The sequence below is a fragment of the Culicoides brevitarsis genome, chromosome 1 (genome assembly GCF_036172545.1).
Source record: "Culicoides brevitarsis isolate CSIRO-B50_1 chromosome 1, AGI_CSIRO_Cbre_v1, whole genome shotgun sequence".
Lineage (NCBI taxonomy): Eukaryota > Metazoa > Arthropoda > Insecta > Diptera > Ceratopogonidae > Culicoides > Culicoides brevitarsis.
Window position 1 is genome coordinate 8,298,681 of NC_087085.1, and position 19,843 is coordinate 8,318,523.

Genomic DNA, 19,843 nt, shown 5'->3' on the forward strand with positions numbered 1-19,843 from the left:
CATACATATCCATTTAACAAAAGAGACTTCTTATAATTTTTCTCAGAATTTCTAAGAAAATAAATACAGACGAAGTTCCATCAGACGACATTGTGATGACATAAATGGATTTTCGAACAACAGTTTAAAATACAACGATTGTTCACAGACAGTAGTTGTTCATGGCTTGTATCATGTATCATATTATTTATGTCCATAAATTTTACTGAGTTATAAAATTAATTTTCTGAAGAGACTTTTTTAAACAACACTTCATCTAAATTCTATTTTAGTTCTGCATTGTAAAATTTTTATGCTTTATTGCAGTTAGTTGAAAATGTAAGAAAAAGATCAAATTTCGATATAATTTTTTAAAAATATCTTTCGTAGATTTTATTTTATCCAATTTCTATTCAATAATCAAAAAAAGATAAAATTTCAAAAAATTATGAAATTTTGTTCAAATATCTATTAAAAATTTAAAAACCAAGAACGTATGGTTAACTTATCAAAAGTATCACTTTCATTCGTCTCTATTAAATTCAAAACTTGAACACTTTTGACATCACTATTCTCTCTTTAAATTACCAAAACAAAAGTGTCGTTCTCCAATATTTTGCTTAATTAAACAAATTTAAAGGCGAATCAAAAGCCTAAATACTTGTCCACACGATAAAACATCCTCAAACAAACACAAAAACATTAAAATTCAACAAGAAAAAAATCTCAAGTGCTCAAAAACCCGAAAAAAGTGAAGCTCTTTGTGCTTGTTCGCATATTTGGACAATAAATTACACTTTTAGCTTAAATTACGATAAAAATCTACATGAAACAGATGTGAATTCCGTGTTAGAGTGAATGTAAAAGCAGAAGCTGGGCACGAGAGAAAAATTCTGACGACAACATCGACGATGCTGAATGCACCTGCTGCTTCCAAAAATACAGCATATCATTAAGACGAGGCACGTTTGCATGCATAACAATGCAAAAATAACATACATGAGTGCATAACAACAAACAACGCCAACAATTGTTTACACACATTCACATTTCCTGTGCCCTGCTCTCTTTTTTTTTTGGTTTTTCTTTTGTCTTCTCCATCATCGACATCATAATCAGTATCCAAGCATTGGAATTTCCGAGACGATGTCAGTTTTTGCACACGCAAACATCTAAACCAGCAATTTATTTGGTAAGCAAAGGAAAACAGATCACTAAAAAAATAAAATAAAAAATATCAAACAGACAGTGAAAGTCGTTCTTCTTCTGTTTCGCGATCGTCAGACATCCCGCTTATCGCGCAATAAATACGATACGAAATGAAAAAAAAATGTGAAATTGTAGCGAACCGAAACATGTTTGCATTGATAATGCTACCGAATACAAAAGAAAAATTAATTCATTTTCCGGTAATTTATATTCGAACGGTATCCAACAACAAAAGTCGAAAAAAAAATTCACAAAATATTTACCTGAATAAAAAACAATTTTTGGTCCATCTGGCGACGTGTGTTTTTTAAACTTCTCATTAGAACGACTCGCATCTGTCGTTTTTTCGTCTCAATTTTTTTTTTGTAATTTTTTTTTTCATATTTTATTAACACCCTCATCTTATCAAGTAACACATCTTTTGTGCCTCCGTATCGTATTTTATGTGTTTTATTAAAATTTTTGTAAAGAACGTTCTTCCGGATGCGGAGGCGAAATTCGGTTTAACCATCTAATAAGATTCTCATTGCTTACATAAAGTTCTGATTATTGCGAATTGTGATAAAAACCGCCAGTTGACCTTGAATTTTTATGAATAATTGCAAAGTAAATTGTGATAGGGTGAACAAAAATTTTAAGTGAAATGTCAAAAATATTTTTTTTTTTTTGAGAAAATCGAATATTTGGTAAAAATACAAGAGATTAAAATTTAAAAAAATAATTAAAAATATTTATTTTATTTTTTTAATTTTCGGAAAAAATTTATTTTTTAATATTAGGTTGAATGAGTCAAAATATTTGAAAAAATATTATTTTAAATTACTTTTTTTAAACATTTTTGGATTTTAAAGAATTTATAAATATTTTTTTACCTATTTATTTTAAAACTATAAAAAAATGAAATTGCAAAAAAAATTCCTTTGACATAGTTTTGTTTTAAAAACTAAATCAAGAGCAAAAAAACTGTGTCAAAGCAATTTTTGTCAAATCTTGCTCCAAATGGATAAAAATTTGTCAGAGGGCTCTAATTTATCATTTTTAATCATTTTATAACTCAAAACTGCCAAAAAATTAAAACTGAAAAAAAAATTTTTTCTTTGACACAGTTTTGATTTGAAAACTAAATCAAAAGCAAAACTGTGTCAAAAACTATGTCAAAAACTGTGTCAAAGCAATTTTTGTCAAATCTTGCTCCAAATGGATAAAAATTTGTCAGAGGGCTCTAATTTATCATTTTTAAACATTTTTCAACTCAAAACTGCCAAAAAATTGAAACTGAAAAAAGTTTATTCTTTGACATAGTTTTGTTTTAAAAACTAAATCAAGAGCAAAAAAACTGTGTCAAAGCAAGTTTTGATAAAAATTTTCAGAGGGCTCTAATTTACTAAACAAATCAAAAGCCAAAAAAGAAACTGAAAAAAAAACTAGTTTTGTTTAAAAAACTAAATCAAGAGCAAAAAAACTGTGTCAAAAACTGTGTCAAAGCAATTTTTGTCAAATCTTGCTCCAAATGGATAAAAATTTGTCAGAGGGCTCTAATTTATCATTTTTAAACATTTTTAACTCAAAACTGCCAAAAAATTGAAACTAAAAATTTTTTTTTCCTTTGACATAGTTTTGTTTTGAAAACTAAATCAAGAGCAAAAAAACTGTGTCAAAAACTGTGTCAAAGCAATTTTTGTCAAATCTTGCTCCAAATGGATAAAAAAATTCTAATTTATCATTTTTAAACATTTTTCAACTCAAACCTGCCAAGAAATTGAAACTGAAAAAAAATTTTCCTTTGACATAGTTTTGTTTTAAAAACTAAATCAAGAGCAAAAAAAAACTGTGTCAAAAACTGTGTCAAAGCAATGCTCCAAATGGATAAAAATTTGTCAGAGGGCGCTAATTTATCATTTTTAATCATTTTTAACTCAAAACTGCCAAAAAATTCTGAAAAAAAAACTGAAAACTAAATCAAGAAAAATTCAAAAACTGTCAAAAAAATTTGTCAGAGGGCTCTAATTTATCATTTTTAATCATTTTAAAACTCAAAACTGCCAAAAAATTGAAACTGAAAAAAATTTTTTTCTTTGACACAGTTTTGATTTGAAAACTAAATCAAAAACTATGTCAAAAACTGTGTCAAAGCAATTTTTGTCAAATATTGCTCCAAATGGATAAAAATTTATCAGAGGGGCTCTAATTTATCATTTTTAATCATTTTTAACTTAAAAATGAGAAAAAAAAATAAATTAAAATTTTAGACACCCTACTGCAAATTTATTTTATTTTTTTCAAGCAAAATGCAATTTACACGTAAATAACAAATTTGCACATTGCAACGAATTCTGAGAAAGGTCAAGGCAATTACACGTGAAATATGATTCAGTTTTGAAATGAAAACTTGATTTCTTCTTTCAAACTGTTTTTTTTTTTTTTTTGTTTTTCATTCTGTGTCAAACCAACAATCAAGTGTCTTGTTAACCGAAAAAAGTGTTAAAAAAAACAAAAATTTGTCACGCATTGAGCATTATTCTCTCTCTCACATGTATTTATTAGTCATTATCTAGTGACATAGCTTCACGCGCTGCCTCGTAAAATTTGGAGGCACAAAAAGCAATTGTGATGACATACAAGCAGGCAGCGATCCAACAATTGTATGCGGCATGTTGGTATTCAATGTCAATGCGATCATAAAACGCTTTTAAACTTTCGTTCGGGTCTTTTTTGAGTCCCAAGTCGTCGAAAAGGGAACTTTGAACCGCACATTTTTTGATTTTTGACATTTTAAGCTTAGTTTTCTAAGCAATTATCGCAACATAAGTTGATTGAAAGAATTTTCGTTGCGAGATAATTGTTCGCTGCATTAATTAACATTGAAAAGTAATCAGTTCTCATGCGATTGCCTCACTTGAAATTCTCATTTGAGTTGTAACTGTTGTTTGGAATCGTTTGCAAAATGAGACAATTCCGTTTGCGTCGTCAATTTTCAATTAGTGCCAAGTCTCTTTATAAATTACGAGGTCTCTTCATAGAAATTTCTTCAATTTCAATAATTTTTTAATTTTTTTCCTTTGCAGAAAGACGAAATAATCAATTAAAGATGATCCAAAGTGACGCAAATCCCGACACAGAATGGCTCGAGACGCTGTTACGCGACGTGCAATTAGAGCAATTTTTGACACGCATCCGAGATGAGCTCCAAATCACTCGTTTGGCACATTTTGACTACGTTCACAGCAACGATTTGGAGAAAATTGGTTTAGGAAAGCCCGCTATTCGACGATTGCTTGAAGCAGTTCGCAAGAAACATCGACAACAATGGCGCAAAAATATTCTGTCGAAGCTCATTGGGGGCGGGAAGCAACAACCTGTGAAAAAAGCAACACAAGTCGCATCACAACCAGCATCAAATCAGGATTCAGCACTGACTTTGACGTGTCTCATCCACGAAAAAGACGTAATTTTAGGTCAAAAATTGGGCGATGGGTCTTTTGGCGTGGTTCGACGTGCAGATTGGCATGCGCCGGGCAACAAAACGATCGCTGTCGCTGTAAAAATCTTAAAACAAGATACTTTATCGCAGCCTGGCGTGATGGAAGACTTCTTTAAAGAGGTTCAAGCGATGCATACACTCGATCATCCGAATCTCGTGCGACTTTACGGCGTCGTTTTGGGTCAACCGATGATGATGGTGACTGAATTAGCACAAAATGGGTCCCTTTTGGATTTGTTACGGAAACAAAATAAACGGACAAGTCTCCCGAACATCTGGAAATGGTCGTTGCAGATCGCCACAGGCATGGAATATCTCGAAACGAAGCGATTTTTGCACAGAGATTTGGCATGTAGGAATGTTTTGATTGCTGCCGGAGACAAAATTAAAATTGGGGATTTTGGATTGATGCGAGCTTTGCCGCAGGAAGAGGATTGTTACGTGATGACGGAACATAAGAAGGTCCCGTTTCCATGGTGTGCCCCGGAATCGTTGCGTTTTCGGCAATTTAGTCATGCTTCGGATACGTGGATGTTTGGCGTGACGCTTTGGGAAATGTTCACTTTTGGCGAAGAACCGTGGATTGGGCTGAATGGATCGCAAATTTTGAGGAAAACGGATAGAGAAGGAGAAAGGTTGCATCATCCGGATGCTTGTCCGCCAGATGTTTATCAACTGATGTTGCAATGTTGGGATAAAGTGCCTCAAGAACGGCCTACGTTTGCTGCGATCAAGTGAGTAAAGTTAATTTGAAGTTAAAATTATTTTTAGATTTTAAATTTTTTATAAAAAAAAATAAATTTTGAGATAAAATTTAAAAAAATTAAATTTCTTTCTATCAAATATTCAAATTTTGGCTTATTTTTAAAATTGTTAATTTAAAAATAAAAAAAATATTTTTAAAATTTTAAAAATAAGAATTCTTTTCAAAATTATCAAAATTTTTTTGAATAAGGCGTTTGTATTTAACAAAAAATCAAAAATTTTAAATTTTTTAAAAATAATGTTTCTTGTATTTTTTTTAATTTTGAACGGAGTAGGTTAGGGATAATTTTTCTCAATTTTCAAAAATTTAAAAAAAAATCCTTAAAAGTAATTTTATTAAAAAATCGATAAATTTTTGAGTTTTGCTATGATATTGTTACACATATTTGATTTTTAAATGCTAATTATAAAAATTTTATTTTTTCAAATTTTGCATACTTTTGTATGAAAATTGCAAAAAATTAATAATTTTCTTTTCAAAATTCACAATTTAAAAAAAAATTAAATAAAATAAAATTAAATTAATTAAAATGAAAAAATTAAAACTAAATTTGGTTAAAATAATTTTAAAGAAAATTTAAAATTTTCATTAAAAATTATAATTAATTAATTAATTTTTAATTTTCAGTCCCATTAAAATTTCTTCAAAAATTAGATAGGAGAAAATCGAAAAAAATTATTTATTATTTTTTTGTAAATTTTTTTAAACTCTTGTTCTTAAATGAATTTTTTTTTTATTTTTCAGACAATTCCTATCTGGTGCAATGCCAACTGTCTTGCATGCCGTTGTTGACTACACTGAACCAAATCGTCTCATCATGAACGTAAATGATGCTATTGCCATAATTGATGATCGACCCGAACTGCCCTTCATAAAAGGACAAAATTTGGCAACTTACGAGATTGGAACTTTTCCACGGCATTGCGTTGAACAACCATCATCGACGAGCAATAAACGAGCAGGAATCAGTCGACCTCTGCAAGAATCCTTCCGTCATACGGGACACGGTTCAGCTTTCGGAAAATGTTGGGGAAATCCTTCAGCACTCGACCCGCAATATTTAGCTAACAAAATAACGGGCGAAGGAGTTCAGCTACGAAGCAAAACTCTCGGCAGCATTCAACACGATCGAAAAGGAAAATGCACGTCGGAGCAATATGTCAAAGAACGCAGATTAACGGCACACAAACAATTCGCCTACAACAAACTCAAAAACGATCAAGCGAAAATGCAACAAAATGTCAGTCCGTCACACGGAAATGCCAAACAAAAACCCGAAAGACCTCCGATGCCGAATATTGCCAAAACGGAAGAAGGAGTTTTGATTGATTTGTCGCCGGAAGAAAGTTCAGCATTGAGAAATCTCAATCAAAATGCGAATAAAGCGAATGTTTGTATCTTAGATGAGCCCATTGACGTTCCCACGCAAGGCACAACAAGTCGAGATTTTGTTGCGGAGTCAGAATCTGCATGGGAAGTTGCCGATCAATCGACTCAGCGACGACCTCCGCCATATCAGTTTCCGCCAACGTACTCGAATACGATGGGATTGCCACAAAATTTGCCGCAAGAAGAAAATGATCCGTTCAACACGTCGCATATCAGTCCAAATATGAATCAGATTTACGGAAATTCGGGATTTCCTGCGCGTCACATGTCATTGGGGAGTATTCAAGGGGACATTTATGAAAATCGAGAGGCGATTCAGCAGCAGCAGCAACAACATAGTATGATGGGACAGGCTCCCAGAAATAATTATGGAATGATTCAGGTAATTAAAAAATTTAATTTTTTTTTTTTTAATTTTTAATAAATTTTAATTAGAATTAAAAAAAAACTTTAATTAGAAAATTTTAATTTTTTTTTTATTTTTAATTTTTTTAAATAAAATTTTTTTTTTTTCAATTTTTAAATAAAAATTTACAAGAATTAAATTTTACGAAAAAATTAAAATTTTCTTTTTAAATTTTCTTTTTTTTCAATTTAAAAAATTTAATTAGAATTGAAAAATAAAAAAATAAAGTTAATTGAACTTTTTGAATTTTTTCATATTATAATTTTTAAAAATTTTTGAATTTGAAGTTAAAAATTATTTGAAAAAAAATATTTTTGAATTTTTTTTTTGAAAAATAATTTAAAAATATTTAAAAATATTTTATTTTTTGTGAAAAATAATTTAAAAAAATTAACAAAATTGATTTTTTAGAAATTTTATAAAAAAGTTAAAAAAAAAAATTAAAAATTTTTGTATTCAATTTTTATTTTTTTTATATTTTGATTTTTTTTTGCTTCCTAAAATTTTAAATTTTTTAAAAGAAGCAAAAGATAAAAAATTAAAATAAATTTAAAACTTAAATAATTAATATTAATTTTAAAACTTAATTTTTTTTTAGATGAAACAATCAACCAGCATCGAATTCGATCAAATCGCCCATCGAACGAGTCCCTCGAAGAACTACCAATCGATGACAAATGACTTCAATACTCAATCAATTACCTCACTGACTTCCACAGACTCTGGCGTAGTCTCGCAAAGTACAGTGAACGACGAATCAATTAGTGAATCTCTCACAGTTAACTTAAGCAACATGAATCTCGATGACTCGAACATCAGCTCATCAACAACAGCTGCGCAACACGGAACTCCCAAAAAGCTGGACAAAACATTTTTAGCCGAACTCGAAAAAGATATTTACAAAAATCAAGCAACGAACGTGAATGACTTCCAAACGGCTTACGGGCACAAAGAGGCAACTGTCAACCAAATTTCATCCGTTTTACAAAGCAAACAATACGAAAGCACGCGAAACATGAATTTGAACAATTATTCGCCGCAAAAGATGCAAAACGTCCCGAACGACAAAAATTTGATGCAATCTCGCAATAATTACGAAGCTTTTGTGTGCAAAGGAAATAATTCACCGAATGTCTCGCGAAACTTGCAAAATTCCAATGATTGGTCCACGATGAGTCCAAATAACATTTACGGCAATAATTCTGTGTTGACAGAGCAAAATCTCCTCACAATTTCGACAATTTCTTCCGTGACGACGTCAACGACGGCACAATATCCGCAATACGGAGCGACGCCGGGAGGAAATGTTTACAGCAGCGTTGCGGGCGATTTGTATGGAAGTGTTGCCGGAGACTTTTATGAGCAAGTTGCGGAGACCCCGGCGAATATTTATTCGAATTACGGAGCAATTCCGAGGCCAAAAAGTAACATTCATCAAGCGAATAGTTGCAGTGCGATCGATTTGAGTAACACAAGTCGCGAACTGGGTGCTTTGTATGACGAAGTTGCTCATGATGCGGTTGATAGTCTTGTGCCGCATCGATCAGCTCCCTTGCCTCCGCCAACGACGGGAACATTGTCGCATCAACAAATTCAAAGGAGACTTGAAAAAATGGCGATGCAAAAGCAACAAGTGACAGCACTGATGCAAGAATTGGGCGAAGAAGCTTCAGATGCGGAGGCGAGATTAGCACTGGAAGCTGTCAATTGGGATCATAATGCTGCAATAAGACACTTTAAAGTTGAGAGACTCTTCAGGTAAATTTGAGAAAATAAATTTTAAAAAAATATTTAAAAAAATTATTAAAATTAATTAATTTATTGAAAATTAAAAATTTTAATTAATTTAAATTTATAAATATTTTTTAAAATAATTAAATAAATTTATAATTAATTTTTATTAAAATATTTATTAATTTTAAATTGATTATTTAATTTATTTTTTAATTTATATTTATATTTATTTTATTTTTATTTTTTTAATTAATTTTAATTTTAATTTTTTTTATCAAAAATCAATTAAAAAATATTTTTTATAAAATAATTTTTAGATTGGGAGTCGCAACTCGTGAAAAGTGCCAAGAAGCTCTTCTAAAAACCGGTTGGAGTGTTGAGGTTGCCGCATCAATACTATTAGAGACTTAGAAAATTAATTTTAGTGAATGTATTAAATAAATTTTAGTTAAATTAATTGAATGAACATAATCAACAAAACTACTCGAATTACTACAAAACTCTTATTTAACGAAAAAAAGTATTAAAATAAAATATAAATTAATTATTTAACCAAAACGACGAAAAAATTACCAATTCTCACATTTTGCCTTTTTACTTAACTTCCAAAAAATGCCTGGTTTTTACCCTTCCAGTTGAAAAATAGCCAAAAAATCGAATTTGTTAGCTAGAAAGCTATTTGCATTTATGACATTGTTGAGAAATTAAAGATTTATGATACCAAATTATAAGAGTGACAAAAAAAATAATTTTTAATAAAAATTGAAAATTTCAATTAAAAAAATATATATTAAAGGAAAATTAATGTAATCAAGTCTATTAATAAAAAAACTACATGAACAAGGAAAAAATGATCAAATTAAATAATTTTAGTTTTTGAAAAATTTTTAGAGAATTAAGATGTAACATAAGAAATTATTTTAAGTTGTTCTCGAATGTAATTAGAGAAACTCATGAATATCAATACTACTAATTAATAAATAAATAAAAAGGAAAAATTAAACATGAAAAACTTTTTTTTATTTTTTTAAGCAATTTTTTTCAAAATTTTAATTTTCAGCAGAACATGATTAATGGTAAAATTTTAAAAAAAATATTTAATTAAATAAAATTTTATAAAATTAATTTAGTTAATTAATTAATTTAATTTAGGCGAATAAATTTAATATTTTCATTTTTTGTCCCATGAGGTTTTTCTCGAGGGGGGGGGAATTAAAAAAATAAATATTTTTGAATTTTTTGTTTGTAATTTTTTAACGTTTTAACGTTGATTCTTAACATTTATTTAATTTTAGTTTATATTATTTTAAAATTTGAATTTAAAAGTAAAGAAAAATCAACAAAATCTCCCAAAATAAAAATTTAAAAAAAAAAATATTTTTTAAACTTTCAAAAAAATGTTTTTCAACATTTCAATAAAAAATGTCGTAATTGAGCAAATTTGTTTAGTTTTTTGTATAATTTTACCATAAACAGTAATTTTTCATGATTTTTTAATATAAAAATTCCAAAATATGTCAAAAATATTTGTATTTTATATTTAATTTTTATTTTTCCCTTTGAATTTTTTCGACAAAATCCGAGGGGGGGGGGGGGAGACAAAAAATGGATATATTAAATTTATTCGCCTTATTTAAATTTATTTAATTTAATTTTGTTTGAGAATCAACTTAATTCATTTTCATAAAATTTTTAAAAATTATTTGATTAAATTTTATAAAAATATTAATTAAATTAATTGACTTACATTTAAAAAAAAATTAGAATTCATTTTATTAATTTTTTAAAAAATTTAATTTTATTTTTAAAAATTTAATCAAATAATTTTTAAAAAATAAATTCTATAATTAATTTAATTAATTGATTAATAAAAAAAATTTAAAAAATAATTTAATTAATTAATTAATAAAAAATTTTTAAAAATTATTTAATTTAATTTTATAATTATTTTTTAAATTTAAAAAAAACTTACCTTTAATTTTCAACATCTTTTAGACTCAAATAGAGAACTAAAATAAAAACACAACAAATTAGATTGATTTTAATAATTTTATTTTCGTATTTGTTTGTTTATTTACATCACGGTAATTATTTATCAATAAATAATTGTTCGCTAAATAAAATAATAATTATAATTAATTAATTAATTAATAATTCAAGTGAGAAAACATTTTTTTTTTTTACTAATAACTTGATTTTTTTCAAGGAATATGAATTAACAACAAGTTTGGTAATATTTTTTGGTAAAATCTTAGAGCATTAGATTTCGCATAGACGAAGAAAAAGAAGTAAAATTGGTAACATCATTTAACTTTTAATTTAAAAAAAAATAATATTAAATAATCAATTCGCATTTTTTTTATCTCGAGTCGCATTCGAATATTCGTGTCTTAATGGATTTTTTTTCGCTCTCTATATATTCGTTGTACAAGTTTATGTTTCTGTTTTTAAATATATTTTTTTTAATATATTTTTTTTATAATTTCCGTAAAATTCCAATTCCTGTTTGATATTGCCATAACACATAATTGAATTTGGAGAGGAGAGAGAGGAAAAAACGTAGAAGACACAGAAAAAGAAATTATTGGATGCGAAAATATTTTTTTATAGATAGGTGTCGCTGATAAGGTGTGTAATAATGTTTTCCGTCGACTTCCGATGACATCGTCAGCCTCATCGTCGTCATCATCATCATCATAAAAAATAACAACTAATAGCGCGCGCTCGTTATCAATGCGGTAAGTAATAAAAAAAATGTAGAAATTTTTTTTTTAAGAAAATTTATCGAGAATTTTTTTCAACGATTTTTTTTTAAATGAAACCCTTTTGAATTTTCCAATTTTTTTTCGTTAAATATTTCTTAATTCTATAAAAATTTCACTTCAAATCCTTTTATGCTCCGTGTTTTCTCTTTGGAATATGTTACAAATTTTTTCTCTGCTCTGGACAGTTTTTTCTTTAATATTTATCGATTATTATTCTTATTCTTACGATTAATGAGATTCAACTAATTTGTATAATTTTTCTTTTTTTTATTAATTATTAGCTTTGCTTTAATTCTAATGCCATTTAATGATTTTTTTGTGGTTTTTCTTGTTATACGAGTTCTAAAATAATTTTTATTTTCTATTTTTTTTAAGTTTTATAGTAATTTGTTACACAATTGAATGATTTTCTCTATAAATATTTTAATATACGTTAAAGGTTCTTAAAAATTATCTTTTCTACCAACTTCCTCATTTTTTTTTCGTTCACTTAGCTAAATAAGAACAAGACAATTAACTCTCTGCTTACTTTACAACAATTATATTCATGTTCAAGTGAAGTAATGATTATGTGCGTGCCCGCTGACGTCATTGTGCCGTCGGAATTTCCAACGTTTCGCTATCCGGACTACCATAACCACTCGATCCGTCGTCTCGTTGCGGTCCCAAATTGCTCGGCGGTTGCGGCATGGGAAGTTTTTCGCCGATATACGATGACGGGGGAATGTTGCCGGGTGCATTTGGGAGCCCGTTGACGGGTGTCGGGCCATTTTGACGATTATTTAGCATCGTTTGTTGCTGATTTTGCTGCGATGGCGGCGCTTGAGGACCTCCTTGACTAGATGCGAGTTGCTGTTGTTGTTGCTGCTGCTGCTGTTGTTGGCGATTCATCACATTTTCACCGTTGGGAGGCTGTGCGGAAAGAAAGAGGGAAATTGTTAATGACTCGTTATTGTTTGCAATTGAAAGAAATTTTAATGAAATGAATTTAGTTGTCAAAAAATATCCGTGATAAAAAATTGCCGTGACGTCAAATTATTTACAAAATCCATTAATTACGGGCGAAAATAAATAAAAGGTTCTTTTCATTAGATAAAGATCTTTATTTTTCATTTGTTTGCTGTGTGCACCGATTGAATGGCGCGCAATGAAAGAGTAAATTGAGGTAAAAATTAAAGGGCGTTCTGTTTGTAACACTATATTGAAGGACTTTGAGCAGTGATGTCACGCGATACGGGCTTAATGGGATTTTTTATTTTCAAAAAAAAAAAATATAAGGTAAATCTCCCTAATTTAATTTAAAAAAAATTAAATAAATATTTTTTTTTTAAGATTAAATTTTTAAATTTTAATTTTTTTTAATTAAATTTTTTTGATTTAATTTTTTAATTATTAAATTAATTTTATTTTTTTTTAATTTAATTAATTAAAATTTAATTTAATTTTACCTAGTTTTTATGATATTTTTAAAAGATTTTTACGTTAAATGAAAATTAATATTAAATTAAATTAATTTTTGTTAACGACATTTTTTAATTTAAATTAAAAATAGTTTAAATATGCCAAATTATAATTTTTAATATTTTTTTCATAAATTAAAATAGAAAAAAATTATTTAAAAAAAAAATTAAAAATTTAACAATTTTAAATTTTTTTTTACCAATATAGAGATTTTACATGATTTTTAACCTTAAGAAAATATTTATAATTTTCTTTTGATTTTTTAAATTAATTATTTCTTCAATTTTAAATGTTAACTTTTAAAAAATAATTAAATTAAAAAAAAATAAAATAAAAAAATCAGGAGAAAAATAATAAAATAATTTTAAAAAATAATAAACTGTTAATTAAAAAAAATAAATTTCTTTTTAATTTTATAATTATTTTTTTTTTTAATTAAAAATTAATTAAATAATTTTAAATTATCTTTTTTTAAATTAAGTTTATTATTATTTTTTTTTATTTTTTTCAGAAAAAATAAGTTAATTTAAAAATGTAAAAAATTATTGAAAAAATAAATAAACATTTAAAAAATTTGAAAATTGAGAAAAAATAATAAAATAGGAAAATTCCAATTCCGCATCACTGAAATCAAAAAATCACCGCACAATAGCAGAGAACTATGAGAAATGAAGAAAAAGGGGATTACAACACAATATCGGCAACAATTCACCTTTTGTACATTTAAATATGGCTGTAAAATAATATAAACACTTGATTTATGCTATCGTTTTGCTGTGCCATTGTTATTTCCTGCAAAACTGCTATTTTATTGTTCGCCTTCTTACTCCGAACTGAAAAGCAATGACAATCGCTTTGCTTGGTCAGGTCGCGCTCATTATTAACCTTTTCACTTGTTTTTCTAACGTGATTAACGTGAAAGGCTTCCTCATTAACGAGGCAGGTACTTGAACTAAACAAGTTGCGAGATTTCGACGCGATAACGATAAAAATAAATTATTTATGAATTCAATGAACATGAGCATTTGTCATGGACTTAACTCGAGCAGCTACAACACTTTTGCCACGCTATTTATCGATAATAGGGCAAAATTATTAAAATTCTTTTACGACTTTCTTCGGTAAGAAACATAAAAAAATTGTACTTTGCATGTTTGTTTTTCCTGTAGTTTGACAGGAAATCACGTCGTTTCATTTTTTTTCATGAAAATAACATTTATTAACAAAAATCACTAACAAGAATTTTTTTAAGCTAATTTCTGTGGCTTCGTTTCAGAATCACTTCGTTTTCGTGATGTCCGTAACCCTCGTTCTCGTCATATTGAACAACTCGTTCGCCGGATCCGGAGCCTGAGGGAGGAGGGTACATGTACGACTCTTGCACTTCACGCGGAATCACATTTCCAACGGGACGAAATCCATTGTGATCCGCAACGTAAGAGACTTGCACGGGAGTTCCGTCGGGCGAAATGTACGAATAAGAGCCTTGAACGACAGCACCTCCAATGCCCGTTCCTTGTTCCTCGCGTTGACTTCCGTCGGGACTTGTGTAGGAGAATTTGTAGTAACCGCTTGGGTCTTGGGAGAAATGCGAATCTAAGACGGGAGCTGATGAGTCAATTTGATTTGCTTCGGAATAATCATCTTCGGGATGTTGGAAAATTAGAGATCGCTTCTTGTTGTTGATCGTTTTGGGACTTGAATGAGTCGGAGGTTTTGGAGTTGTTTTTTCAGCGAGGCAGAACATCACGAAAGAGGCGAAAATTATCTAAAAATGATTTTTTTGGTAATTATTTTAATGAAATTTTTCCATTATTTTTTTTTAATTTTAGTATATGCTCGATTTACGACGAAAAATGTTTAAAAATTAATTATAAAAATTTGACTTAAAAATTCAACTTAAAAAGAAAATATATTTTTTAATATTTTAAAAATAATTTTGTTAAAATTTATTTTTTGATAATTTTTTTTATAGAAGAGAAAAAATTATCGAGAAACCAATTTTAGCAAAATTATTTTTATTTTTAAAATATTTATTTAAAAAAAAAAGTTTTTTAAGTTTTTAATTTTAAAATAAATTAAAAGAATTTAAATATAAAATCTATAAAAAATTAAATTTAAAAAATTTTGAAGATAAAAATTTATAAAAAAAATTAATTAATTTTTTTTTTTAATTTTGAATTGAATTTTTTTATAAATTAAGTAATTTTTATTTTTAATTTATTTTTCAAAATTTATTTTTTTTTTAATTTTTTAAATTATAAAAATTTTTGTATTTTAATTTTTTTTTTAATTTTAATTCTGAATTCAAGAAAAATTAAAGAAATTTGACAAATTGTATTTTTTTTAGAAAATTTATATTTTAAACACGTGACTTAAATTTATTTAAATTTCTTTTAAAATTTAAATTATTAAATTAAGTTCAGTTAATTTTTTGCACTAAACTTCAAAAAAAAAAATATTTTCTATTTTTTTTTTAAATAAATAAAACTGGTCAAAAATCGATCAATATCTCCACTTTTCGTTATTTTTTCGAACTATCAAATTTTTTTCACCCGGTAATTTTTTTTACTTACAACTTTCTTCATGTTATTTTTTTTTTGTAATTTGATGTTACCCGTCACGATATTTGATATGAACTGACAATTGCTTTCAATTAACTCATTACTTTATACCTAAAATTTCATTATTTTCCTTTTCTTTTATTCATGTGAAATCATTTTGTTCGAGAGACACGGGGGCAATAAAGTGAAATAATATGATAATTATCAGAGATTAATAACTCTTTCATAACAAAACACAATAAATAAATAAATAATAGTGCCATTTGAATCCGTGCGGCGATGCGTTGATTACGATGGCAACACACGATAATGACAATGGTATCAACACCGCCCGTTCATTGTGCTCTGATCACGAAGGGTGACCACTAAATTTAATATTTTTTTTTTTTCATTTTTTAGGTTTTTTGCGAAAATCACACCACGTGACCATTTATTGTTGACTTTTTCCACATATGTGATTTCGAGACACCCGCGCGCCAAAAAAAAAAGTCGCATTAATTCGAGATTAACATCGATTTTGAGCTGTGAATCGAGTACGTGTGTGCGATAAAAGTGTAACAAATAACCGTCAAAATGCATATAATAATAAAGAGACGACGACGAATGAATGAATCAAAGCAAACAAACACGTGTGCACACACACAAAAAGTAGTGATGCTGATGATAATTTAATGTTCGCTTAAAATCAGTCTTGTGTAAAAAATAATAATAATAATGTGCTGTGTGTACATTTGAGGTATATCCACATAATTCGTGGTTAATTTAGTGAAAAGTGTCGATAAGCCGAGCACAAGCGGCATGCCATGCACAAATGTGCTGAATATATTTTTGATTAAATAAATATAAAAAAAAATGTATGAAGAGACTTTTCACTCTCAATATCACACCGATTGCGGTTGAAGAAAAACATTTTTATATATTTATGTTTATTAAAATGATGATGAAACTTTTTTTTGCCATTTTATGTGTGGCGTGCATTGAAATTCAACATAAATTTTGTTTCATTTTAAAACGGGCGGCATAAAATTTTGGTTTTTATATTTATTTACGTAACGCAAAAATAATAAAATGGCATAAATTGAAAAGTAGAAAGTGAACAGGAAAGTAATTTTTTGGCATTTTGATAAGGGCATTTATTTTTTCAATTTTCTTATATAAAAAAAAACTTTTTTTTTAAATTATATTTTTTTTTTAAATTATAATTTTCACAAAAATCTATAAATTCTTTCATTTTTTATGTTTAATTTTAAAGAATTTTTTAAATTAATAAATTTTTTATTAATCAAATATTTTTTTAAAATAAATTATTAATTTTTAAATAAATCTTTTAATTTTTTTAAATAAATTTTAAATATTTTTTTTTATTTAAAATAATTAATTAAATTATTATTTTTATCTTATAAATTATTATTAACAAATGACATAAAAAAATAAATAATTTAAATATTTTTTTTAAAATTAATTTAATTAAAAAATAAAATTTAATTTTAATTTTTCAAAAATAGATTTAAAAATTTAAAAGAAATTTTATCTTTCTTTAATTTTTTTTTTCATTTTTAATAATTTTTAAAAATTTCATTACTTGAAAATTCCTTTTTTTATTGCAAATTTAATTATTTTTACGAAATTAAATTAATTAAATATTTTAAATATTATTTTATTTATTAAATATTTTAAGAAATTAAATTTTTTAATTTGATTTCCGAATTTTTGAAATTATCTGCTCATTAAAATTATTATTATTTTTTTTAATTTAATAATACATTTTTAATAATTATTAATAAATTTTTTTTTTTTTATATTGTTTTCTATTTTATTTTATTTATTGTAATTTTCTAAAAAAAATTAAATTAATTATTAAATAATAATAAATTTACACAATTTTTCTTGAAAATAAAAAAAAATAATGAAATGTGTTCAATTTTTTTTTGGTATATTAAAAATAATTAAATAAAAATAAATTTAATTTTTGTAAATTATTTGCCATTATAAATAAAAAAAAAAACAAAAGAATCTTGTTCAATTTTATTTTAAAAATTAACTCAGGTAATAATTTCTCAATTGAAGCACTTTTCATTGTCACATTCCCTCTCCAATCGAATAACAATAACAATATATTTCGCCAATTATCGGAATCCAATTGTAATAAATGCACTTTTGCGTTTGTTTTTTATTTTTGTATTTCATTCCGGCGTATATTGAATATTAATTACGTTAATTACAGATAAAAGCGGACATTAGCACACATATAAAATTTAATGTCTAATTAACTGGAAACGCTGCAAAAGCCGGGGATTTACTACATTCTCGCTACGGCAATAAACTGCGCTATATTTGTACATGGAGCACAGACCGGAATGAATGGCGCGCAATTTTTTTCCTTGTCCCTTGTGGTAAATGAAAATGCAGAGAAATGTATTTGATCGTTATCTACTTTATTAATGTCTCGCGCTATTTTCCATGCCAATTTACCGGCGTTTTTGCAACAACAACGTCGAATGTGTTTGCTGCTAACGGTCTTGGGATTAAGGGATTAGTTCCGTGATATTTATTAGAAGTTTGGAGCTAATTGGACCATTTTTTATCATCAGCAACGTCGGATGGACTCGCAACTCGAAATATATTTGATATGCAGTGATTTGTATTATTGTTTAAATCGTATCATAATGTTGTTTGTTGGCCAAACGGAAATTAATTACATGGATGAAGTATCACATGGTGCAGAAATATACAAACAAATACGCAGTGAAATTGGAAAAGATAATAAAAGGATGCGATGATGCGTTGATTTTATATTGTACGGGTCTCCTTTTTGCTCTCTCCATCTCTCTTGCTCTCTTCGATGCGATGCATATGGGGGAAATGGTTAAATGGCAATAATAAAATTTCTTGATAGGTAAAATAAATAGGCATAAATCCTTTTGATTGCACCAGAGATAATTTTGTAGAGAATGCTGCTCGGTACGAAGGACGAGGACGACGCGTGTTGAGTTAGAAATAGAGTGAAATGTATTGCTAATTTGTTTTTGATCCCCTTTCGATTACTGTTTAATCTTTATTATTGTGATTATTTTCATTCATTATCGATCAGTGGCAGAGCGAAGGACGATACGGGTCTCGTTTCGAGAACTTTGCCTTGATTAATGTTACAACATTTCCTCTACGCCTCTCTCCGTTTTTTTTTACAAATTGATCGAATTCGTAACTCAATTGCGGCGCAAGGCACTTCATTTCCCATGAATCTCCATTTGATGTGAAAAATTCACATTTTTCCGATTTTTGAGATTTTTTTTTATATTTTTATAATAAAAAATATATGAATTTTTATTTGGAAGCTAATTAATGTTTTTATCAAAATTTATTTTAAAATAATTAATTTTAATGTTAAAAAATTTTTAATAAAATAAAAATTAATTAAATTTTAATTAAATTAATTAAATAAATAAACTAATAAATAAAATTAATTAAAATTAAGTAAAATAAATTAAATAAAATTTTAATATTAATTTTAGAGCTTATAAAATTTTTGATTTTATTCTCAGAGGTTGTCTAATTAAATCTGAAACTAAAATAAAATTAAAAATTTTTTTTAAGTAAAAAAATTATTTTTTTAATTTTTTTCACGGTTCTATTGAAGATATTTTTGAATATAGAATATTTTTTAAAAATAATTTAAATTTTTATTTCATTAAGTTAAAATTCTTTATATTAAAAAAATATGAAAAATAAATTCAATAATTTATTTATGAATTCAATTTATACTTAATTGAATTTTTAAAAATAATTATTTGAAAATAATTTTTAATAATTAAAAATAATTATTTTTTATTAAAAAAATTTTTAATTTTTCACGTTCTTTATGAAATTTTGTTTAATATTTTTGATTTTTGTGTCATTAAAATATAAATAAAAATGGTAAAAATATTTTAACTTATGTCATTTTAAAAATTTAAATTAATAATTTAATTGAGTTGAAAAAAATTTATTTTATAATAAATTTTTAATAGTTTTATTTTTTTTTTCTATGAAATTAATCTATATTAAATTCAATAAATTTATTTAAATTGTTTAAAATAAAATTTTTTTTTT

At 26.6% G+C, this 19,843-nt stretch overlaps 2 protein-coding genes across 2 annotated transcripts in view; one reads left to right on the forward strand and one right to left on the reverse strand.

Moving 5' to 3' along the window:
• Positions 1-612: 612 nt before the first annotated feature.
• LOC134831126 (activated Cdc42 kinase Ack) lies at positions 613-9,527 on the forward strand. The gene is made up of 5 exons (XM_063844785.1): positions 613-1,171; positions 4,254-5,403; positions 6,180-7,206; positions 7,829-8,988; positions 9,282-9,527. Exons 2-5 carry the CDS (start codon positions 4,277-4,279, stop codon positions 9,373-9,375), a joined length of 3,408 nt encoding a protein of 1,135 aa, XP_063700855.1. The 5' UTR covers positions 613-1,171; positions 4,254-4,276; the 3' UTR covers positions 9,376-9,527.
• Positions 9,528-12,218: 2,691 nt separating this feature from the next.
• Positions 12,219-19,843, reverse strand: part of LOC134838516 (LIM/homeobox protein Lhx3) — a 76,125-nt gene continuing 68,500 nt past the window's right edge. Inside the window, exon 5 of the mRNA XM_063854060.1 lies at positions 12,219-12,641. Coding sequence (XP_063710130.1) covers positions 12,318-12,641 — 324 coding nt within the window. The 3' untranslated portion in view covers positions 12,219-12,317. The remainder of the gene's footprint in view (positions 12,642-19,843) is intronic.